Source organism: Tiliqua scincoides, chromosome 5 (assembly GCF_035046505.1).
Source record: "Tiliqua scincoides isolate rTilSci1 chromosome 5, rTilSci1.hap2, whole genome shotgun sequence".
In the NCBI taxonomy this organism is placed as follows: Eukaryota; Metazoa; Chordata; class Lepidosauria; order Squamata; family Scincidae; genus Tiliqua; species Tiliqua scincoides.
The window spans coordinates 97,402,567-97,428,654 of record NC_089825.1 but is presented as its reverse complement, the minus strand read 5'-3'; the positions used below and the strand labels follow the sequence as shown (position 1 = coordinate 97,428,654).

The window sequence follows — 26,088 nt, the reverse complement described above, 5'->3', positions numbered from 1 at the left end:
CAGGGAACCGAGCTCCAAGGACGACAACCACCTCGCTCCCACGCGAAGCCTGACAATACTATTTGGTCACCAGACAATACTAATGTTGGTATTTATATACCGCCTTTCTTGGGCATCAGATTTCTCCTCAGACTTTAATTCAAGGTGGTTTGCATAGCAAGGTTTTCCAAACCCCGTAAGAACTTTTATAATAGAATAGTTCTGATCTTTCATAGAAAGCTTCATTCCTGCTGAATTCCTTCCCAGTCTGGCCTCCTTCTGGCCGCTTCGCCTCCCATGCAACTTGACAGCAACTCCTCCCTGCCACTGATGGTCTACTCGTTATCAGCATGTCGAGAGCTCCCAGATACTTCTGGTTGCTTTAAACTGGTGTCCCCAGATCTTCAGGCATAAAAGGCAGCAGCTCTACCACTGAGCCAGACCTCCTGCCCCAAACATGTTTTTCAGTGTATAGCACCCAGGTTTGTATCCCAAGAAAATGTGTCATAAATGCAACCAGTTATATATACTGTTCTTAAGCTTAAGCACGCCAATCCTATCGCACTGATTTCAATACTGCTTAGTCATGTCTCATATTCATGGGATACAAACCATAGAAGTGATTTTAATCTTTTAAAAAATGGAAACTTGAAGCTCGGCAAAACAATAGCTTGGTCTGAATCAAATAAGTTACCTATTTCAGGACATTAAGTGATGGCTTGTGGACAAGGTGAAAGGAAATGTGTTGTAACTCATTTGGAGCACAACCCTATGCATGACTACTCAGAAGTAAGTCTCATTGTGTTCTATGGGCAGTGGCATAGGTAATGAATGTGTAGCCCAGTGCTAAGTTCAAAATGTTTCCCCGGAAGTGATGTGACAACCGGAAGTGACGTCACACCCGGCCTTTAAAAAAAGTGAAAACTGGGAAGAACACGCCTCCTCCCAGCAGCTCACCACCCACTTGCTCTGCTGCCTCAGTGGCATAGCTAAAGCATCTGTTTGCTACCTGGGGTCAAAGTTGTTTTTATTTTCTGCTTAATTGGCCACAACTTTTGATAGAATACATGTATTCCAATGCCATTTTGTTTCATCGCATTCTGCATTAAATTACCTTTCCAATGATATATAACATGATGGTATTATTCATACATACCAATATTTTCACAATTTTGGTCACTAGTGTCAAGCTCAGCTTGTTGTCCTGCTAAAGCTTGATGCCCGGTGCAACTGCTACCCCCTGCACCCCCTTAGCTAAGCCACTGTCTACAGGACTTCCTCCCAGGAAAGTGTGCATACAATTGCAGACTTACTATAATTTATTGAAGGGAATGTTTAGAAAGATACAATGTTCAGTATACTTATAATTGATAAGCAAAAGTCTGGATTGTACAATAAGTACTTTGGTTTGGAAAATGGTGGTTAATTTTCTAAGCTGTTATAAGCCATGTTTTCTCCCATTAGATTACTTATGGTACGTATGAGAAACCTGTCACAAACAATAATTTCCCTTCTCTATACTGGATGGCAATAAGGGAAGGTACTCTGCACACCGGCATAGTCCAGCTACTGCTGCATTTCCAATGGACATGGATTGGTCTCATTGTTTCAGATGATGATAGTGGAGAAGGCTTTCTGCAGAGGCTGACCCCATTGCTGGCCCGGAACAGCATTTGTGTTGCCTTCTTAGAAAAAACTGGCATCAAGGATCTTAATTCAGATCCCACTCATAATACATTCAAGCAAAATATATTCAGGATATTCTCCATACTTTTAACCACGACAGCCAACGTTGTTATTGTTGATGGGGACTCTAAGACTCTGGAACCATTGGCAGTTATTTTATACGTAGCTGAATGTATACAAAGATGTCTTATAGGGAAGGTTTGGATCACGTCACCTCAGTGGGATTTCGTCAGCACTGCTGCCACTAAGGGCTTCTGTGCAAAAACATTCCATGGAACTTTGTCTTTCACAACCTCCATGAAGGCCGTGCCAGGATTCCAGGACTTCCTTCAGACTCTAAAGCCTGATAAGTCACTCACACGTTTTCTCTGCCTTTTCTACAAATCTGCATTCTGGTGTGGCCAGAAACACTGTACCGGAGAGGAGAAACTGGAGAGTCTGCCTCAGACTGTATTTGAGATGGAGATGAGTGATGTGAGCTACCGTATTTACAATGGTCTCTATGCTGTAGCACATGCTTTAAATGCCATATATACGTCCAGGCCAAAAACAATGCTGAATACAGGCAAACCTTTGAACATTGAACCCTGGCAGGTATATTCCTCACTGTATTGAAAAGGTTATGTATGATGCAATCCCAAGCACACTTACTAGGAAGATAATTGGAGCACAGTGGAAATCACTTCTATGTAAACTTGCTGTGGATTGAGTGGGTGGTGTGGGTGAAATCATGTTCCCAGGCACATGGGGGGGGGGGCATATTGCTAAAGTTAAGCAGATCTGAAGCTTGCAGGACTTTGATGACAGACCTCTTGGATATCCCATGCACATTGCTTTATAGCCCAAGCCTATGCATGTCTACTCAGATGTAAGTCCATTGGGTTCAATGGGGTTGACTCCTAGGAAACCGAATAGGGTTGAAGCCTTAAGTTCCAAAATGTAAGAAAAGCGGAATATAATAGGAACTTATGCTGTCAAGGTGAGACATAACCGCCCCTTTGTAGCCCTTGGAAAAGTGCCACAGCTGTCCTGCCTGCTTACACCTGAGGAGGCTCTCTTTACACCAGAGAAAGCAGATGCAAGGAGAGGCTCCTCAGGTGTAAGCAGGCAAGTTTCCAGCACCAATGAGCTGCACCATAGCCCCAAGTAAAGGAACAATTGTTCCCTTACCTTGACAAGGCCTCTGTGACTACCCTCACACTGCAGGATGCAGAGCAGGCCCCATTGGCACAGTTGCATCAGTGCTGCAAAGTTTGGATTGGGCCCATAGATGTGGAAATGTTGGATAAGATGGTGAGCTGAGAGGAGAGGAAGATGAGGAAGAACTGCCAAGCGTATTCTAATAGTTTTTAATAAATGAAAAAGTTATTTTAACTTGTACATCTCTGGATTACAGGTGCCTTTTCTGACCAGGGGATTGTTAATACAGTGCACAATATACATTGAAGCTATCAGCTGTTTTCTATTTTTGTCCAATCTAGATGCACTCTTTTTTGAAGAATGTCCACTTTAACAATGGTGCTGGCCATGAAGTCTGGTTTGCCAATCAGGAACTGTCTTCTGGACTTGATGTCATCAACTGGGTCACTTTCCCCAATCAATCCTTCCTTAAGATCCAAGCTGGAAAGATTTTTCCAAGTCAAGAGTTTACCATCCATGATGAGGCCATTGTGTGGAATAGCAGATTTCAGCAGGTAGGGCTAAAATCCTTCAGCAAGTTCACCTCTTCATTTGCTTGGGAACCTTCCTGAACATTAGAGCACTCCTGGAGGCATGCACTGCATGCTGTGGTGGGGGCAGGATTGAGAGGCCTTTGAGATGTAAAGGAGCATACTTTCCCCTGACCTCTGTATAGGCCCCCTGACAGCCTAGGGGTCTCCTTGTACCTATGCCAGCTCTATAACTGGTATAAGCCCAAGGAGAGCCAGAGGGTGGGGAAGCTTGTAAACTAGGGGATAGGATTTGATATGCACGACTCCCACCAGATCAACCCCTCCCCTCCCTGACCAACCCCTGTTCCTCCCCTGAAGTGCCCTATTACGCCTCCTCTCTGCCCAATACCCAACCCTGCCAACAACTTACTTGAGTCTCCATTTGTGGCAGCCAGAGAGTGTCCTGCAATGCTGGAATGTGAGTCGTAGCAGTGCAGGTTGACCAAAGGATTTTACCCCTGCAGCGCAATCATTTACCTGACTACTCAGAAATAAGTCTCACTGTGTTGAATTGGACTTGTTGCCAGGAAAGTGTATATAGGATTGCAGCCTTACAGTCACAGTTGGTATTGTACAAGTCTTGTAGGAATGCTGAAACAAACCGTTAGTACATATACCTAAAGTTAATATCCAAATGAATTTTAACTGTTATATTGTCCCCAAACATCCCAGAAGCTGTAAATCTATCCACACTTACCTCAAGTAACACCCATTGACTATCACTGTTAAAAGCCTCTTAAACATAGTAGCCTGTTAAAAGTACAGATCTGAAACATTTCCACAACATACATACCATGGTAGCATAAAGTCTCATATATTAAAAATAAAATGCACATTGAAATGAATGGGGATCCATCCAAAATTGGTTTGCGACTCACCGAATGGGTCCTGACCAACAGTTTGAGAAACACTGAATAAGACTGCGGCCTTAGAGTCACAGATCAGTATTATCCAGGGTTTGTTAGTCAACGAACAGTCAACAAAACCTTTATTTGGCATAAACATTTGATAGGTGAGAACTCTGTACAGAAATCATAGAGAGTATAAACCTAAATAGTACACAAATATATGTGTCAGTGCACACCTATATGTACAGACAGATACAATGTACATTACATTTTACAAGCAAACATGAATTATTTAAATGACAGAAACAATCAGTTACTCTGCGGATCTTGCCAGAATGTAACCTATTCAGTGATTACTTGGTACAGAAAGCTTGGCTCGACTCAGGATACTCAAATTTAAGAACTGTGCGACTGAGAGGGTTGTATGTTCTTCATCACCTGCTAGAAGGAATTGAATTATATCTTTCTCAGAATGCCCTGTTTTGGAATGGAGCAAGGGAGAGAGAAATTGCTGCCTTAGTACTTGATATCTGGGACAGTGCAACATAATGTGGGTGGATGATTCTACTTCACCTAAATTGCAGCAACATAAACGCTCTTCCCTGGATGCGTTTCTAAATCTGCCATGCAAGTCATTAGAGGGGGTCACATTACAGTGTGCCAAGGTAAAAGCCCTTCTCTCCAGGGGGTGTATTAGGAGGGACAGATAATTTGGTTGTTGACCACTTGTGATTTTAAGTTGAAAATTCAGAGGGGAACATTTTTTCTGTGCTGCGCCTAGAATCTCTTGCCTTTCTATATCAAATAGTCTGGTTTTCACAAGTCTGATGATAACCTCAGGAGAGGGAGCTCCTTGTAGATCGACCTCAAGGCCCATCTGTTGAGTTTTTTTTATAGAAAAATACTAGGCAGGGGATAACGTTGAATCAGTCAACAGCCCCTTTAGCAGCAAGTTGTGATCAGCCCTAAAAAAGACTTTGGCCCAGTATTTTAAAAAACTGGACCTTGCATGTAACTCCAGCCTGTGTTGACCTGATTCCAGGCAGAGTGCCGCATAGGGAACGCAATGCGGTAAGCCGAGAATTTTGTAAAGAAATTTGGATTGGACCCTTTCAATTGTGTTATTTAATGCTGGCATCCATACTGGGATGCCATATAAAATTTGTGGAATAAAGCAGCTGGTACAAACCGGTTGCCCCAGGAGAAGAAAAAGCGAGTTATGGCTTGAACCACTGGTTTAGATGAATCAATTGCAATTGATCGATGAGAGGACCAGGAATGCTTGTAATGAAATCGAAGTCCAAGGTACTGGAATTCTTTGACCTGCTGTATTAATTTTCCACCGAAAAGCCAAGATTGTGGTTTCCAATAATTCCCAAATACCACAATTTTAGACTTTTCATAATTTAACTGCAAAGAATTTGTTGTAAAATATTCAATGCAGGCTTTGACCAATCTCCGTAAGCCTATTTTTGTACGTGAGATCAGAGCCATGTCGTCAGCATATAAAAGTAAAGGGACATCCACCGATCCCTGTTTAGGGCAATGCGAGTCAAGCTTTTTTAAGAAGGGGGCCAAATCATTGATGAAAAGGATGAACAAAGTGGGTGCCAGCACACAACCCTGCTTGACCCCCTTGTTGATTGGGATTGGAGCTGAAAGCTGTGGGGATAATTTCACTTGACAGGAAGTGTCACATAGAGTCGCGATTTCTTTTGAATCACCTGTTTGAAAATTAAGTGGGACAATATCACACAGTGGCCGACTGTGGACTTGTTTGGTCTAAAACCTGCTTGCTCTGGTCCTATGATGTTATACTCAGATATCCAGGAAGAAAGTTTTTCCAATAAGTGGGATGCGTACATTTTCCCTGCGACATCCAAAAGGCTTATTGGCCTGTAGCTAGAGGGAAGGTTCTTATTTCCTTTTTTGAAAATAGGGACCAAGACTGTTCTGGTCCAGGATTCTGGAATTATTCCAAATTTATTGATTCTTGTGAATAGTTCCGCGATGATTGGTGCCCACCAGTCTGGCGCTGCTTTATAGATATCTGAGGGAACTGCATCTGGGTCAGCTGCTTTACCCTGTTTTAGCTGGTTAATAATTGAAATGATCTCATCCTCTGAGACAGCAGACCAGTCTGGGAGGTCTGGCGGGAAGGATGCCTGAATAGCAGAGGTTGATTTGGTTTCATCAAAGAAAATTGATTTAAAGTGCGATTCCCACAATTTGGCAGGGATTGTGGTAGTACCAATTGACTCTTTATGAAAACTGCCTGATATAATTTGCCAAAAACTCTTAGCATTTTTTGATCTAACAGCACTGATTAGCAGTGACCATCTTGCTTCTGCAGTAAGATGGATCGAGACTCTGACAGCTTCCTTCAGGTGGGCAATCAGCTTGAAATATTGGTGTAGAAGTGTTTTACTGTTAGTGTCTCTAAATTTTTTGTAAGTGCTGCGAATGGCAGTTTTCAGAGATAAGCAGATCTGATCAATCTAAGAGTCATCTCGCCCACCCTCAGCTCTTCGGGATGAGGGGATCTTACCTAATACTTTCAAGAGAGTAGATATTAAATCCCCGAAAAAGTGGACAATCCCTGGATGATCCAGAGTGGACAACTGAGGGATTTCCTTGGCTTGTATTAATGTATGAAATGAGTCCTTAGAGTCTGGGTCCCATTTAATTCTTTTTGTTATGTTTGGGTAACCTTCTTCCACCTGGGTGTTAGTGTTATGATAATGATTTGGGAGATAGTCTAAATCACACAGCAGAGGAAGATGGTCACTAGACTGAGGGTATCCAACACAAAAGTTTGATATCTGGGGAAGGAGTTGAGGAGGAACCAAGATATAATCAATGACACTTGCACCTCTAGATGAGATGTAAGTGAATTCTCCATTATCTCCCAATGTGTCTAAGCCGTTTAGCCAAGTGAGGCCATAAGTAATACAAAATTTGGCTAGAAGCAGCCCCGCAGCATTAATTGTTCTATCTTTCGATTGCCTTTCGAATAGCTAGGTCTCTGGCAATATAATGTCAGTAGGTAAGTCCCAAAGTTGATGAAAGATGTCAGAATTATGCCCCACCCATCCAGGGTTTGTAGGATTGCTACGACTACACCATTAGTACACACGCCTAAAGTAAATATCCTCATAAATAAATATCCACTTTAACCTAAACTTGTACTGGGTCATTCCTGGGTCATTCCTGTCCTCTACAGACACAGAATAAAATCATTTTAAACATATTTACAAGGCACATAGCCTCTCATGCTGATTATTCAAATATCTATATTGAGGAAAAGATGGTAAATAAATATACCTATACTGAGAAAAATATCAAATAGATAGCTGGAGTTTGAGTTGGGCCCCACTCAAAGGTTGCTGGTCAGGATCAAGTTGATCTCCTGTTCTTGATCAGCTGAAGTGCACGGAAAGAGAAGGATGGTTGTGGTGGTTGGCATCTAATGTTTGCTTCAGCATTTCTTCCCATTCTTTCTTCTTAGAATCTGCCTGGTTCAACCTGTGTTGAGAGCTGCCATGTCGGACACAGCAAGACGGTTCGAGAAGGGAAAGCAATCTGTTGCTATGATTGTACTCCGTGTCCAGATGACATGATATCTAACCAGACAGGTGATTGACAGTGCCATGAATTTCCAGGAAATATTTGCAAATATTTGTCCACCCTAACATATGCCTAGGTATGGTCTGTTCTTCTCCAAACACTTAAATCATGATGCACAGATTCATAAAGGGAAACTGGTTACATCTTGAACAAGGGAGGATGCTTGAAAGACTTCAGAGGCAGTCCATTAAACAGTTTAGTGCAGTTAACTCCACTGGTGCCTGTCACTTGCTGCATTTTGTCATTCCCCTGATACTAAGCATTGTTCACCAGGAAAATGAGGAATTCTTGTCCAACGTTTGCTTTCAACCTTCCATCATTCTTCTGGATTCATACAGCTACTGACACTCTCTTTGTCCTTTTCAGATGCAGCTCATTGTGTCAAATGCCCAGAAGACCAGTACCCAAACAAGAACCAAGATCAATGTATCCCCAAACAGACAGTCTTCCTAAAGTACGAGGAACCCTTAGGAATTGGTTTGGTTTCTATTGCTTTTTCCTTTACAGCAATAACAGTTATGGTGATACTGATCTTTTTAAAGAACTGGAACACTCCCATTGTCAAAGCCAACAATCAAAACCTCACCTGCATTCTTCTCACCTCCATCCTGCTTTGCTACCTTTCCTCCCTTCTCTTCCTTGGAAAACCTAGCAAGGTGTTCTGCCTTCTCCGACAATCGGCTTTTGGCATCATTTTCTCTGTGGCTGTTTCTTGTGTTTTGGCAAAAACCGCCACTGTGGTCCTGGCCTTCATGGCCACCCAGCCAGGGAACAGGATGAGGAAATGGCTGGGGAAAAAGGTGGCCCACTCCATTGTCCTTTCCTGTTCCCTCATTCAAGTGGGGATCTGCACTGTATGGCTGTCCACCTCTCCTCCGTTTCCAGATGTTGACATGCACTCCCAGACTGAGCACATCATAGCGGAGTGTAATGAAGGGTCGATCATCATGCTCTATTCTGTCCTGGGATACGTTGGTTTTCTGGCCCTCACCAGCTTCACAGTCGCTTTCCTTGCCCGAAAACTGCCGGATACTTTCAATGAAGCCAAATTCATCACCTTCAGCATGCTGGTCTTCTGCAGTGTGTGGATCTCCTTCATTCCTGCTTACCTGAGCAGCAAGGGGAAAGACGTGGTGGCCGTGGAGGTCTTTGCCATCTTGGCCTCCAACACTGGCCTCCTGACTTGCATTTTCCTCCCTAAATGCTATGTAATTGTTCTAAAACCAGATCTCAACTCCAAGCAGCTGCTAACAGAGAAAAGAAGTAATTAAGTCAGATTCTAAGATGATAGTTGTTTTGCAAGTTTTTCCCTTTTTTGTTTCCATACAGTATGAGTACTGGATCACAGCATATCACATTTTTAATCATCCTGATTCTTTAGAATACACAAGGTGGGGTGAGAAATCATTTCTGAAGCAATAATTGCACCTCCTGTGTAGCTATCCATGGATAATGTTAATAATGCAAGATACAACCCAGAAGTCAAAATGATGAAACAAGGAAATACCAAGTTCATATTAAAGGCATGATGTTAAGGCAGCACAGGTGACCAAAAGAACCCAATGGTTTCCATCCTCTAAAACAGGGTTGCCCAAACCCCAGCCTGGAGGCCATTTCTGTCCCTCGGGGACCCCCAATCCAGCCCACGGAGAGTCCTCAGTCTCCAATGAGCCTCTGGCCCTCCAGAGACTTGTTGGAGCCTGTGCTGGTCCGATGTGACTACTCTCAGTGGAAGGGTCTACTGTTTGACCTCTTGCGTGAGTTGCAGGCCAAGGGCTTCCTCCGTTGCTTGCTGTTTTACATCTGTGAAGCAGCAGCAAAGGCCAGCCTTGCTTTGTGCAATGTCTTTTATAGGCCTTGATTTATCACAAAAGCTTCATTTATTCATGTAAGTTCCATCTCCAATATATTCATTTATGTAAAACCTTTATTCAAATTTTAAATGTAAAGGAATTCTTTTTTTCCTGGCCCCCAACGCATATGTCAGAGAGATTATGTGGCCCTCCTGTCAAAAAGTTTGGATACCCCTGCTCTAAGAGAAGAATCGCCCTCCAAGAAGTCCTTCCTTCACAAGAGGAACACTTTTTCCAAGTAGGGACCTTTATAGCCTACTTGACTATTGGAAATTTGTATGCAGTATCTACTTTTTTCCCAGTCATGGATATTTCTGGTCATGATGCAATAACCCAGTTTCTTCTGAGCATTATGAAGCACTGCTTCTCAGTCATGTTACTTAGAATTGGTCCGTTTCTTTCAACTTTCATCATCTAGTTCTCGGCCACTTAGTCATAACGAGCTCTAGGCTGGTGCATCAGATCAGAATAGGCACCCAACTCTGCTGCACTGGTGGGTTCGCTAGGTCAGAAAGAGAAAGATCTCGATACACCTTCAGTGGCATCACAGGGGTGTGTGTGTGGAAGGTGTGTACCAGACCAGATGACACCCTCAGAGGCATGGCACCACTAATGGACAACATTTTGGAAAGTTTTGGGAAAATGTGCTTTTATGAATAAAAGCACAATGTTATATATTAATGGAATAATAATTTCATTAAGAACGTAATGAAACTAACCATGTTGAATTATCTGTATTTTTTCATACATTATGGCCAATTAATCTGAAAAAGAGAACACAACTTCCTTATGTAGCAAAAAGTGGTTTTACTAAACTCAAAACTGATCAATGAGACTATGAGGTGTTATTGTGACTCAGCAGGCAATCAATAAGGTGTTCATATGCAGAGATGGGCAAGTCAAGCACAGCTTGACTTGAGTCAAGTTATGTGTCTCCACCCCCTTTAACCTGACACAAAAAGGAGCCCTAACAAGCAGGTCATTTGACACCCAGGGCCCATCAATTGTTGTCACCCCATAAAACATCATTCATTCATTCATTCATTCATTCATTCCTTCCTTCACATTTTTATACCACTTTTCCTCTAAGCAGATCAGGGTGGTGTGCATGGTTCCTCCCCTTATTTTGTCCTCACAACCCTGTGAGGTAGGTGAGACTGAGAGACAATAATGGTCATGACATGAAATGAATAATAATAATGGCCAGAAAATAAATGCAGTGAATATTTCCCCACAAGCAACGCATGAAATTCTGCATCAAATGGTATATAACATGATGGTATTATTCCTCAAAGTCATGATTACTAGAATTTTGGTCACTAGGGTGTCACCCACCCGCCACTCCCCCGAGGATGTCTCATTGACCTGTTTTGAGTTAAGGCAGTGGTTCTCAAACTTTTACCACTGAGACCCACTTTTTAGAATGGCAATGCGTCCAGGACCCACCAGAAGTGATGTCATGACTGGAAGGGACATCATCAAGCAAAATAAAATAAATAATTGAAAATAAAATTAAAGAAAAACAAATAATTAAATAAGGGGAAGCCAGCCCTGTTTCACCAAGTGAATATTCTCTGTAGCCTGTCTGCTATAACATCCCCTCCCCCCAATAGTGAGATTTCCAGCCCTTCCCAGTGCCCAGTTCAGTGTAAGTTTTTATATTTCAAGCATATCACTATCAGGACCCACCTGGCTTTACAAGTCTAAAAACAAAGAAAAATTGACCTTACCGCTCAAGCCACTGTTCTATTCTTTTGGAGGGGGGGGGCTGCCTTCTGGAGCATTTGTTGAGCTCCGCTTTCATTGGATTGGGACCATGTAGCTAGCCTTGCATTCCCCTTTGCCTGACTTGACCAGCAGCCGAGGCACCGTTGCTTACTTGTGAGTAAACATGACATGTGGCTTACATTCGCTCTGCCTAGGGCTCAATACATTTGTCTGCTTGGAGGGAGGGACTTCCTTCTTAGGTGTTTTTGGGGGGCTGCTTTCATTGCATAGCAACCATTCTGGTGTCTTTGGCTTCCTCTCAGTCTGCCCTTTCGAAAGGACTAAGGCAAGTTCACCTACTCACGAGTAAACATGCAATATGGCTCCATGCATTTTTGGGTTTCCTGTCTTTTGGCCATAACATTTGATGGAAAGGAGATACCTTACCTTGTTTTTTTCCCCATTGCATTCAGCTAGAAATTTGGCATCCACCGATATGTAGCATGATGGGGTTATTCCTAACCTCTGCAATGTTAGCAATGTTGGGTTTGTCCCTTGTCCGACCCCTGCCTTACCTGGCTGCAGGCCAGGGGCAGAACTGCCTAGCCACAGAGCCACCACTGCCTCTCCAGCTGACCAGGCAAGACTCAGCTGGGTGGGAGAGATTGCCCCCCAGAGCTCACCTGACCAGAGCATTGAGCAGAGCAGGGTTACCATTAACCACCAAAGAGGAGGGCAGCAGGCTAGGGTCAGGGCCCCTTTAAGCCTAGAGAGGGAGGAAGGGGAGGAGCCAAGGGTGTGACTGGGGAGGATAAAATCAGAGAAGCCTGTGATGACAGGCAGTTCTGGAGAGGGAAGGCAAGAGCTCCTGCCTGAAGACCAAGGGCCTGCCTCCAGGGAGGAAGACAAGGGTGTTGTGAACCCCCTCCCCCTGGCTTGGTCTGAGGCTTCCCCTGCAGGTAATCCCAGGGAGGTGGACACCCCACCCAGGGGTCCCAAGAGACCATCCAGCTGACCCTCGGCACCCTGCCGGTTGACCCTAAGAGACCCCCTTTTTGGGACACCCCTCACAGGTCATATGTGGTGTCATCCCCCCAAGGCTGGTACTTGGGGTGGACCACCCCCATGCTCCTCACTAGCTACACAGCTGCTAACAAGCAGAGTTTCTGAGTTGCTGAGAGCATTTTGGGGTCTTTAAAAGATTCCAGTCCCAAGTTTTTCGGCAAAAACTTCAGCTGCTGCCAGGGTGTGTGTGTGTGTGTGTGTGTGTGTATGTTGGAGTTCTCATTTGATACTCCCCTGGGATCCCCATCCCATCTGTAAACAAGGTGGGAGGCAGTGGAACAAACTGCGTGAGAGTGGGGACAGAAGCGGTGAGAGGCAGGAGGGTCACATGCAGCAGCTGGCAGGTTTACCAGTATGACCCACTCCTCTGCAGCTTGACTCAGAAGTAGTTCCACTGTGGCCACTCATTCACTGAGCCTGCTGAAACCATGCCATTTGTTCTGGATGACTATGAACCACCACTACCCTTGGCCAACAACTTCTTCCCACACTTGTTAGGGAAACAACCATACAATGATTATCATTTCCTTCAGAGATGCTCCCACCTCCCCCCCACCCCCCCTTCTCAGTGCAAAACCCAAACATTAACCCTTCCCTGTCTCCTGGCTGGAATTTCCCTGCTGCTGGCCCTGTCTGAAGGATGGCCCCATAATGTCTTTCATGCCTCAAAAAAGTAAGCCAGCACACCCAGACAGAGACAGACTCATGTCTGCATGTGTGGGGACTCATTTCCAAGTCAGTGACCTGTATTCGAGACAGTGCAAGAGTATATAATATACAACACTAAGGGCAGAATCCTAACCAGGTCTACTCAGAAGTAAGTCCTATTGTGTTCAATGGGGCTGACTTTCAGGAAAGTGTGGTTAGGATTGCAGCCTTAATTCATAGTATGGGATGGCTGTTTTGCCTTCTTTTTTATTTTTATATAAGGCACTGGTTCCCAACCTATGGTCCCTAAGGGCCTGGAGCCTCAACGACATCAAAGTCCTCTGGCCCAGGTCGTTTTCCTATAAGTGCACCACGATTACCTGGGGAGGGGGATGCCGTGCCAGATAATTAAGCAGCAATGGCATGAACTGACCCCGGCACATGCCCCTTCTGGCAGCCCAGGTGACACTGGCCAGCCCTCCCAGTTCCAACTGGTAGCCGAAGCTGCCGGCCAACGCCCTCTTCCGGGTCCAAAAGCTAATTGAGTGACCGCAGATCAGGACCCTCACGGGAGTCGACCAACAAAGACCTGCAACAGGAAAAGTAACATAAGCCACTAACACTGGAACGCAAGAAGATGCCATTAGGCAACACAACCAGGGACTCCAACCCCATCCCTCCACATTAACACCAAGGCTGGCGATGTCAGTCAACACGCCTCCCCAACCACTGGGAGAGCCTGACAAACTCAGGCCCTGCAACCGGTGGGCCTCAGCGAATGTAATATTTAAAGGCGCCCAAGTGCCATTGCCCGATCCTCTGGATAGCTCCGGCACAGAAGCCCAACCTGGCTGCCGTTAATGCGGCAGCGATTCTAAAGGAATGCAGGCCAAACTGCCTGGCTGCCATTCCAAGCCTCTGCAAAGTGGTATTAAAAACCACCCTGAACTGATACACTGTCAGGGGGGAGGAATTCTGATGCTGAAAAAATGGCCCGTCCCCCCAGGGCGCCACGTGGCCACGTAGTCCACAACCGCCTGAACCGGGCAGATATCCACATCGGCAGCTCTTTTCAGGTGGTCCCACTGGCCCTTACCTTGCTGGTCGGTCTTAGAACACCTTAAAAACAGAAACACGATTAACACCCAACTGACAATCGCCCCATCGCAAGGCCCTGTCCCCGGGGGTGACTTTAGAAACGGATAATACCTCGCTCCAAATGCAGAATGCTGTTCCAGAACCACCATTCAGAGCGCGATACCAAAGTCTTTCGAGGCTGAATGTTGCCAACAGTATAACTTGGGTGTGAACTAAAATGCAGAATTATTCTTGGACATAATTGGATATAAATATAATTCTCATTAGATTTGAAAGAGCTTTGTTTTCTCTGCACCAGAGACGGTGAGACTGTTTTCTTTCCTTTAGTTTCTCTCTCTGTCAACTGGACTGTTATCTGCAAGAGGTATGGAAGGAATGCGGATGGCAGAGTAGTAATGACGCGGTGGAAGTAAGGAGAATAATACATTGTGGACATCTAGTGGACTAGAGCGAAATTGCAAAATGGATTCTGTTCCAGAAATGTGGATACAGAAAATCTTGATTAATATGGAGAGATTGCTTGTTATGGAGCGACAACAGCTGAGTTGGTCCTCGCAGATTGAAGCCAGTCTGGAGACTCTTTCCCAACAGATAGATATGTGCAAGGAACAATTGGAAGATGTGAAGAAACAAGCAGAAGATAAACAAGGGAGTGAAAAAGCGGACAAGGAGGAAAATCAACAGGATGATCAACAGGATGAAGAAGAGGTGCTGATGAAGATCAATAAGGATACGATGGACAGAGTAACAGGAGTGCACAGATTTGTTGGAACAAGAAGGAGAAAATATATCCCAGTTAAGTGGAAGAATGAACACACCCTATATAAGAAAGTGTGGATCTATCAGATTCTGTTATAGAGATAAATTATTAAAGATATTATGGGAGAAAAAATGGAAAGTAAGAAAGAAAAAGAACCCTGAAGGGTAATTTGAGGGTTAAAGAAAATTGGAGAATTTATTCAGCTAATATTTATTAGCCCAAATTTATTTGAAGAAAAAAAAAAAGAATACGTATGAAATTGATAAATATGAATTAGAATGTATTAAAAAATATGGGAAAATGTTTAAAAAAATATAGCTGGAAATGTAAACATGTGGAAGAATTATTTTATATGTGCTTATTATGTCAAAGAAAAAAGTGTAATTAGATTGGAGAATTAGATTGGAGTTGATATAGCTGAGGTGATAATTTTGGTAATTAGATTATTTTGTTTTAATATTAATGAGCAATTGAAGTTAGTTTATGCTTGGTAGAAAGTGAATATTTAGAAAATATAGTATAGGGCATTAGGGAAAATTTATTGTATATTATATAAATAAATGGCTAAATCAATAAGAGGTAGAAATAGATGAGTAAGTAGATTAGGAGATATAGTATGATTAATTAGTAATGGTATATGGTATTTAGCACTCCTAAATGTATGTTATATGTTTGTATGTCTGTGTGTTAATTAGAAAGAAAGAAAGAAAGAAAGAAAGAAAGAAAGAAAGAAAGAAAGAAAGAAAGAAAGAAAGAAAGAAAGAAAGAAAGAAAGAAAGAAAGAAAGAAAGAAAGAAAGAAAGAAAGAAAAAGAGCTGGAAGATCCAGGTTCAAATCCCTGCTCAGCCATGAAGCTTCCTTGGTGACCTTGAGCCAGTCACTACCTCTCAGCTTCATCTACCTCAGAGGGCATCTACATCATGAGGACGAAAGAAAGAAGGAAATATTCCACCATGAGCTCCTTGGAGGAAGGGCAGTATAAATATGTGAAAAATAAATAAATAATACATATCTATCCCTCCGGCTACACAGCAGCAGTAGGTCAAAAAACCCTTAATCGGGGGGAGATTTTGATCAGCAACCTGTTACTCGAATGTGAAGCAACAATTCCTGTCTGCATTGTGTCAAGCTAAGGTCTCTATGGTGCATAAAATTCTGGATCCTTGGAAGGCTCCCAAATCACATTCTAGCTGGGTAGTTATCATATAATTTGTTCTACATTGCTTCTCTTCAGTTGTACAGCTTGCTTGCCACAGTGATAATGAGGAAATGAAATATGGCTCACACTATCAATCCTTGACTCCCTTCCTTGCAATTCAGAACAAGGAAGACATATACATAGTTACAAAATATCATCTTTAGCATGTAGAATTTTTCTTCTTCAAAACAACATTTTTTGTGTTCATTTCGGGCCACAATAAAATAATGAACAATTTAGGGGGGGAAATGCAACCTAGTAACCCAGCAGTGGAGGCCAAAATGGAGAAAATCTCCACAGCCACCATGTACTTGCCCTTGGTGCTCAGATAGGTTGGAACAAAGGAGACCCAGACACTGCAAAAGACCAACATGCTGAAGGTGATAAACTTGGCCTCATTGAAAGAGTCAGGCAGTTTCCTGGCCAGGAAAGCAACAGTGAAGCTGACACTGGCCTGAAAGTCCATGTAGCCCAGGACAAGGTAAAACATAGCACCTGAACCCTCATTATATTCCACTATGATCTGCCCAGGTAGTGAGAACATATCAAGATCTGGGAAAGGAGGAGAAGTACTGAGCCAGCTGGTACATATTCCAAGTTGAATTAGGGAGCAAAAAAAGATAACATAATGCGAGTCTTTTCCCCACCCATTTCCTCATCTTGCTCCTTGGGTTGGTGGCCATGAATGCCAGAACCACAGTGATGGTTTTGGCCAAAGCACAAGACAGTGCAAGAGAAAAGGCATTTCCAAAAGCAGCTTGTCGGAGGAGGCAGGTCAACCTGCCGGGTCGTCCGACGAACATGAAGGAGCAAAGGAAACAGAGCAAGAGGGAGATCAGGAGAAGGTAGGTCAGATCCTGATTGTTGGCCCTGACGATGGGAGTGTCTTGATATTTCATAAAGATTCCAAGCACCAAAGCAGTGAGCAGAGAAAAAGAAACTGTGGTGGAAACCAAACTTATGCCCAAAGTTTCATTTTAGGCTAGAAAAGTGATGTCTTTTGGGGTGCATTGAGTTTGATGTTGGTTTGGATGCTGGTCCTCTGGGCATTCTTCACACTGATCCATATCTGGAAGAAGGAGAAATGTTCAGTGCACTGAAAGAGTGTGGAACATCTAACCCTCTAGCAGACTAATCCTATTAAAAATGCTCACTGGAGGAGCTTATGTTCTGCTGGTAGAGGTTGCAGAATCCATGCAAAAGTGCTGGCACATTGCAGGCATGCGGAATGAGGCTGCCAGCACAGTTGCTGGTGGCAAAGACACAATCTGCTGGCACCAAGCAAGGCTGTGCAGAGAGAGAAGTGTTGTTGTTGGCATCCTTCAGTCTCAGAAGACTATGGTGTCACGCTCTGAATGGTGGTTCTGGAACAGAGTGTCCTCTCCAGTGCGCGAAGCCTGGGTAAAGTAAGTATGGAGGATAGGCTGTTACCCATCCCCCCTCTCCACGTCGCTGAAATGGTCCAATGGAAAGGCAGAGGCCAATACAGTTGGTTCCAGCGGCGTCGCAGGAGTTGCCAGAACGTGACTGTGTTCAGCCATGAACTGCCTCAGGGACTCCGACTCCGGATTTTGCCTGGAGGTTGACTCCTGAAGCCTTTTCCATAACTGGATGTAGCCACAAGGCAGTGGAGGTTTGGGATCAGAGTTTTCCTTCTCTCAGATGAGCTGCCTTCCCAGGCTGACGAGTCCCATCTACCCGGTGGCTGTTTAGTCGCCTCTTACGACAAGTACAGCCAAACTGAGGGCCTATTCTTATCCCCAGCCCCCAGGGGTAAGAGAAGTGAGAGAAGTGTTATCTTCTCTGGAACCGAAGGTGTTATTTGTTGCAGCTGCCATGCTGGCTGCCATTTGATATTTTTTTTAAGATACCCAGATACACTGAGAGCCATCGTGGTTTTGGAAGAGCTGATATAAGAACATAAGAACATAAGAACAGCCCCACTGGATCAGGCCATAGGCCCATCTAGTCCAGCTTCCTGTATCTCACAGCGGCCTACCAAATGCCCCAGGGAGCACACCAGATAACAAGAGACCTCATCCTGGTGCCCTCCCCTACATCTGGCATTCTGACTTAACCCATTCCTAAAATCAGGAGGTTGCGCATACACATCATGGCTTGTACCCCATAATGGATTTTTCCTCCAGAAACTCGTCCAATCCCCTTTTAAAGGCGTCTAGGCTAGACGCCAGCACCACATCCTGTGGCAAGGAGTTCCACAGACTGACCACGCGCTGAGTAAAGAAATATTTTTTTTTGTCTGTCCTAACCCGCCCAACACTCAATTTTAGTGGATGTCCCCTGGTTCTGGTATTATGTGAGAGTGTAAAGAGCATCTCCCTATCCACTCTGTTCATCCCCTGCATAATTTTGTATGTCTCAATCATGTCCCCCCTCAAGCGTCTCTTTTCTAGGCTGAAGAGGCCCAAACGCCGTAGCCTTTCCTCATAAGGAAGGTGCCCCAGCCCCGTAATCATCTTAGTCGCTCTCTTTTGCACCTTTTCCATTTCCACTATGTCTTTTTTGAGATGCGGCGACCAGAACTGGACACAATACTCCAGGTGTGGCCTTACCATCGATTTGTACAATGGCATTATAATACTAACCGTTTTGTTCTCAATACCCTTCCTAATGATCCCAAGCATAGAATTGGCCTTCTTCACTGCCGCCGCACATTGGGTCGACACTTTCATCGACCTGTCCACCACCACCCCAAGATCTCTCTCCTGATCTGTCACAGACAGCTCAGAACCCATCAGCCTATATCTAAAGTTTTGATTTTTTGCCCCAATGTGCATGACTTTACACTTACTGACATTGAAGCGCATCTGCCATTTTGCTGCCCATTCTGCCAGTCTGGAGAGATCCTTCTGGAGCTCCTCACAATCACTTCTGGTCTTTACCACTCGGAAAAGTTTGGTGTCGTCTGCAAACTTAGCCACTTCACTGCTCAACCCTGTCTCCAGGTCATTTATGAAGAGGTTGAAAAGCACCGGTCCCAGGACAGATCCTTGGGGCACACCGCTTTTCACCTCTCTCCACTGTGAAAATTGCCCATTGACACCCACTCTCTGCTTCCTGGCCTCCAACCAGTTCTCAATCCACGAGAGGACCTGTCCTCTAATTCCCTGACTGTGGAGTTTTTTCAGTAGCCTTTGGTGAGGGACCGTGTCAAACGCCTTCTGAAAGTCCAGATATATAATGTCCACGGGTTCTCCAGCATCCACATGCCTGTTGACCTTTTCAAAGAATTCTATAAGGTTCGTGAGGCAAGACTTACCCTTACAGAAGCCATGCTGACTCTCCCTCAGCAAGGCCTGTTCGTCTATGTGTTTTGAACATATATCTTCCTCCAACAGTACCCTGGGAAAGCATGTCATCCAGGATATAGTGGGATATTAAAAATGGCAATCACAAGGCAGTTTTGCAGAGAGAAAAGAACACAAAATGACAAATAGGGAGTCATGAAAAGAACCGAGAGAAATGGAAAAACAACTAAATGTATGGAGGCTTATGGCCCACCCTATCTAGGGATCTTGCACTGGATGAAGGGCTGCTGGCACGCTGGCGGCGGCACCCAATGCACCATCCTGGGGTGGGGGGAGGCCAAGCAAGACTGGCGGGAAGGTAAAATACTTAGCAGTTGTTGCCCACCACATGATCCCTGGTGGGACTTCTCAGATCTGTGCCAGCCTTGTTGGTGGCATAAATAGGAAACTGTTGCATAGGGAAAGTGTTGGGTGTGTGTCCACTACGACTCACTGCATCCTACCCCAATATCTACCCTTCTGTCACAATCCTGTCAACAGCCAGTCTGTACCACCCTGCTAATGGTCTGCGGCTTTCCCCCTGCTGCACAAGCATCTATGCTGCAGCCACCGGCAGAAGGACTGCCAGGGTGGCAGGGCTGACATGGTTCTGGAGGTTAGGAATGGGCTGTAAATTAATGAAAACAAATGCAGAAAGCGTAATATGTACCTCATGTGAAACAGAAAAGGGAAACATTTTTATTTTTCCCTACATAGTCCATCTTTGAGAACGCTTGGATAGCATCTGTGGAATCACATACCTGTTTGGTTAGAAATGGTCCCCTCTGGGCACCAAAAACAATCATAGCAGCAAGACGGGTCCCTTTCACGAACCTTTTTGTGATAGCCAGGCTGGCATCTCTCAGTGCAGATAGAATGGGGCAACGTCTACCCAGAGATAACAGAGTAGGAGATTTAAATGACTGTGATTTAGGTCCCAGTCCTAACCAACTTTCCAGCACTGGCATCGCTGCGCCAATGGGGCATGTGCTACATCCTGCAGTTGGGTGGCACTCATGGAGGTCTCCTCAAAGTAAGGGAGAATTTGTTCCCTTACCTCGGACCTGCATTTCCCTTACCTCAGTGCTGGAAAATGGGTTGGGATTGCGCCCTAATGTATTGATTCTTTTTTTTTGCTACCTGTAATTTTATTCATATTTTATTTTATTCTAACCTTTGCACAGTAATGAATGTGAAATACAATAAAGTCAAATATTTACTGGCTTTCCCTTTGGAAACAACCCTCCATCCAATCACAGTGTTAATAACATGACCATTCCATATACTATGACTATGTTAAATCCATAATTAATATATTATTATGGATTTAGGGATATGATACTTCACAGATACTGGCTTCCTAGCAGAACCTAGAATTTTCGCATCAAGGTATGTTCCTTAGTTTATCTTTTTTTCTTTTTTTCCTTTGAGAAATCTGAAAGATATCCAGTGAATTCCTGAAACTGACTCAATTACTATTGGAATTTCATTTCAATATTCTTTCCCTGCAAATGGGTGGAGGTGTAGTCTTGCTACCAGCTGAGGAAAGGCAAGATGAAGATGACAAACTTCTAGGCTGAATCATAATGAGGGATTCAATTGGGATGCATACATACTCTCACAATAGTGCACCACCAATAGTGCACAGCAGGAGAATTCCCGTGGATATCAGAATTCCAGGATCACCCAACGCTGACATTCTTTACTTGAAAGCAGTATCCATTCTCAGGAAATCATAGGGGTAGTGAATCACCTACTGGGTTCTAGTATTTTTTCCAGGGTTGTGGGGGGAGGGAGGCTACACCTGCCTAGCTGAAGGAGAGACAATTTAAAGTTCATTGTTGTTCAGCTGGCCATAAACAATGAGGGACATGAGTTAAGTGAACAATCAGGACCCTTTGGTATCAGTTAATAGACAAATATGTTTCTCTTTGAAAACTTCTTTGATTCAGCGGGATAGGCCTAGGCCAGAAACCCTTGGAGAGTCTTGTACTGTTCAGCACCAAAGGACACTCAGGACCTCTGCTGAAGAGAGGATTTGCTCCAATGCCAGAGTAGGTGGAATGATGAGAGCAAATCCCAATTAATGTCACTGAGACTTGTTGAGCACAGCCTCAAGATAGCAAGAAGACAGTCTGCATCTCAGCAAACCCCAAAATATTCCTGCATGACGTTCAGGGGTTTGAATTATGTTAGCTAATTATGTTGGAGATCTTTGTTGTTCTTGGTTTATTGAACCCATCAGAGCATTCTGGCAATGCATTATTGGATCAGGAGGCAAACACGGTCACCTGCTATGTGTCAGAATTATGGAGGTTATCATAACTGCTCTAAATAAGTAAGATATATATTTGTAGGTTTAATTGCAAAAGGAGTTAGAAAGGAAACAGCCAAGTCCTAAACTTGAACATCTGGAAAGCCAACCTGATTGTATTTGCTGGGCCATGTAATGTCACCTTCTTTAATCGTAAATTTTTGACCTGAGGAAGCCTGTGAACCCATCGTTCCAACTCTTCTTTGGACGAATGATTTTTTGGGAAAACCACCCAGTTCACAATGTCATATCCATTGGAGAGTTCCATGTGTTCGTTGAAGAAGACCTCGTCCCCAGCACTGTTGTTGAACTGGAGTATTCTCAAAAACGAATGGAGCTGTAGAGAAAGAGAAAAGCTCAAGACTGACAAAACAGTTCACAGGTTTGCAGGGATGTAGGGATTTCCACTGAAAAAATTGTAAACTCTCTCTCTCTCTCTCTCTCTCTCTCTCTCTCTCTCTCTCTCTCTCTCTCTCTCTCTCTCTCTCTCTCTTGAATGGCATTACTATAGGCATTGGAAGTTTCTGAATATCGTTTAGGTAGACTTTTCTCACAATGGCATTTCTGATGTTATCAAACTGCACATTCTGTGATCGAGTCATGATCCCTGCTGAAGCTGTTATAGTACCTGCCCCGTCTCTGTTTCCTGGATTTGGAATGTTGGAACCCTAGCATGTGAAACTGTGTGAATAGTCTCAGATGCAGTACATGGTGCAGTTGCATTGGCAGGGGGAGGAATTTAGATGGGACTGGTCTGGAAGCCTATCAAAAAATGGGGGGATGGAAAAGCAATCCTGATAGATAAGATGAGGGGACCCCCTGGTGTTTGAGAAGGAATGGGGATGAAACCTACAAAAAAGAATTAGCATGTTTTGTTTCATGTTCTGCTTCATGCAGTAACCATCCCCTTATGACAGTACTGAAAGAAAAAGGTCTTACATTACCTCCCAGGGCTGTGTCATCTGAAGCCCCAATTTGAGTCCTTGCACCCTTGTCATGTGCCTGGATGAGTACCTAGCATGTAAAGCATGTGCCAAGGCAGTGACTGCATTGTAGATACTGTAGCTCTCAGCAGACATCCTCATTTCAAACTGTGTCCCCAGAAGATTCTCCAACTTTTCTACCCCTGTACAGTTCTTGAGATTCAGCCTAGACTCCAAGGGATTTGGGATTGATGTTAAGCACCCAAATGCCAAAGACCAGAATTGTTGGAGAAAAATATAATTTTGGTGGTTGTAAGGGTTAAATGTCTGGAGAAAGGTGGAAAATCCTGGCACCTCATTTTTGTGGACTGCTATGGATAAAGAACCATGGAAGTGTCTGATATATGAAGCATTTTGATAAGGTATTGAGGTAAAATCCCAGTGGCCTGCTGTGATCCAAACCTTCTCCATGGATTTGGTTGCCGGTGGTTCATATGTATTTAGCAGCACTTTTAGACGTAGCATATAGAGTGTGTTCCCATATGTAACAATCACATTGGCTTTTGTTGCATTAAGAGCGACCAGAATGTTTTGTGTAGCGAATATGCTTTTCTTGTTTTCCATATCTATAGTAACAAATGGCACCCTTTCTGCAAAGGCTATACAAATCCCATTCTTACTGAACATGGTTGTCAACCTTTCCCCAAAATCTTCCCCACTGTCATCATGTGAAAAAATGAGGCCAATCCAAGTCCACCCGAAATATTTGATCAAATGCACAATCTCTTCATATTTAGAGGCTTCATTTGGAACCATTTGGTATAAAGTAGGGAACTGAGTTCTGTCCTTCAGTACTGAGTGAAGAGGTCCATAACTGAGCTAAGGAGTAAGAAGAGGGAGATTTTTCAAAAGCCAGGCTAAATGGCAGTTTGGGCACCTAATCACTCACTATGTGAAAGCACTTAGAGTGGAGGGTCATTTCTCATTTCTTCTCTGAAGAGAGAAGCATGAAGAATCATATGGAGATGTGAAAGGAAATGTCATCTGCCGTGTTCTCTTCTGATCTCTTTGCTTAGCTCATAATTTTCAATATTGGTTTGGAGTAGGAGAACCAGAAAGAATAGCTGCAGGTCCCAGTTGACCCATGGCGGCTGCTGGGACTCACTCTGGGGCAATGGAAAAAATTTTCTAATGTGGAAGGCACCACTGGCTCAGGCAGTATCATTCAATACTGATCATTTTGCAGTGGTGACTGTTTGGGGGATGATCAGGGACAGTACAGGTAGGGATCTGGGTTGGGATCGAGCTGTGCCAGGGGCATTTGGGGAGCATGAGAGGGAAGATCACGGTGGCATTTGCCTATGCTCTTATCCTCCTTTCCTAGCCTGGACCTCCCCTGAGGAGTTTCCTCAGGCTTATGTCAGCAAAAGAGCTGGCTTAGATCTAAGGAGTCCCACTAGAGACTGGGCAGGCTACAAAGGAAAAAGTAAAAAGAAAATTTACTGACTCCTCCTGGGCTGTCTTGTTCCACTCTAGCTGCATGATCTGGGCTGGCGGGGGATAGGATTGGTCTCCAAGTGTGGTACAATAGAGAGAGTTTGTTGTCTGCATAGCAAATTTGTAAAGGAGATCCCCAATTCCCTTGTAACACCCCCTACCTGTGGGATCTTGTATAGTCCTAAGACCGTGGCCATTCGGAAGGAAGTGTCTGACTGCAGACCTCCAACAACTGCAGCCATCTTATATTTATCTCTGCACCGGAAATTAGGGAAGCTTTTATTGCGTTCAGATAGCAGGGAAAGGGTGATATCATATATTATCTTTTGGCAGAGGTCATCATAGATTCGGAAGCCAAGAGTGGCATTGGGTAACAGGTTTGGATTCTTGTTGATCTCATCAATGGCAAAAATGAAGGCCAAGGAATGCTGGTTGTTCTTTCCCATAAAACTACCAAAAAAAAGTGAGTTTTTATGATTATTTTTTAAATTTTGTATGCGTTCATTTTCATTCATTGCACTCCAGCCTTTTAGAGGCTTGGGGTTAGCACCATGTTCCAAGCCTGCTAAAAATGTAAAACAAAAATTATAATAACCAATTCTACAGTGAGCATGACAAAAATTACTGACTTCTACCATCCAGAGGTGTTTGGAGTAAGATCTGTGTAGTAAGATCAGCCCTGTAGTCCCATTCAGATTTGCAAGTTGTCCAGGGCTGCTTTTTTAAAAAAGTCAGATTTCAGAGAACTACAGACAGTGCAAGGTTATGGGGAGCCCTCAAAGACATTATGCTTCATGGTGCTACTGTTTCTGCACAGAGTTTGATTTGAAGAGAATTGATTTAACCGCAACTGCGACTTGGTAATCCTGACAAAAACATTGGAAATCATGGTTGCATACTGTTGTAGATGAGCAACTACAAAACATTGTGTGCCCCATTCAAAAGCACTGACAGCAGAATAATTGAGGAGTATCCCTAATGCTGATTAATCATTTCATACATGGTTTGCAGTAGGCTCCTTTTCACAGCAATAAATGTCAGAGTTCACAGTCCTGAAGTTCCTCTGTATTGATCTGATTAAAGTACAACTTGTTTATGAATATTACAACTGCATTTTATTATGAAATAAGTTAGACCTTGAACAAATTACCCTTACCAGAATCAGACCAATTTTTTTTTAAAGAAAACCCCAGAAAATCTGAGTTGATTTTAGAATTTCAACGGTAAAGAGGTTTTGTCAATTTAACAAACATACCAGACTTTCAAAGAACTAGCAACCTTATCAAAATCAAGTCAGACCTTTTTTAAAAAAGAATAGAATCTGACGATTTGAAGGATACTGTGGTGAGGAAAGATTTTTGTTAGGTGTAATAAACAGAAGCCCTCTGTCTGTATGGAAACTTAAAGGCCAACCTGCACAAACCTTGCTAAATAGTGCCCATTATACTGTACTGGATTTAAACCACACACACACTTACTAGATCACTACATTATTGACATTCAGAGGGACAGTCTTGAACGACTCCATTTGTAACAGACCCACATTCATGGACAGAATTCCACCAACCACATGGTTTCCTGGTCTGAAATAATCAAATCCATATCTCGGAGTTGTTGCTCTGCAGAGTCCTTCCAAGGGCTTGCTCACAGACTGAGGCAGGAACAGAAGGAGGAGGAAGAGGAGCAGGATCTTTGAGGAGACCATCTCTTTGCCTTTCAAATTTGGAATCTTCATAGATCGCTAACAACATTCAATGCACTTTTTAAATGCTGAATATTGTAAGTGTGCTTATTCTTGCCCTGGTGTTGGATCTGAGATACTGTTCCTCTTCACTGTGAAGGAGCTCAGCTGTCTTCTGAATTTG

At 43.7% G+C, this 26,088-nt stretch overlaps 1 protein-coding gene and 1 pseudogene across 1 annotated transcript; one reads left to right on the top strand and one right to left on the bottom strand.

Moving 5' to 3' along the window:
• The window catches only part of LOC136652478 (vomeronasal type-2 receptor 26-like), a 40,620-nt pseudogene extending 15,951 nt beyond the window's left edge, over positions 1-24,669 (bottom strand).
• Positions 6,583-9,123, top strand: LOC136651184 (vomeronasal type-2 receptor 26-like). Its single transcript, XM_066627374.1, has 3 exons — positions 6,583-6,612; positions 7,734-7,860; positions 8,219-9,123. Exons 1-3 carry the CDS (start codon positions 6,583-6,585, stop codon positions 9,121-9,123), a joined length of 1,062 nt encoding a protein of 353 aa, XP_066483471.1.
• Positions 24,670-26,088: the final 1,419 nt, after the last annotated feature.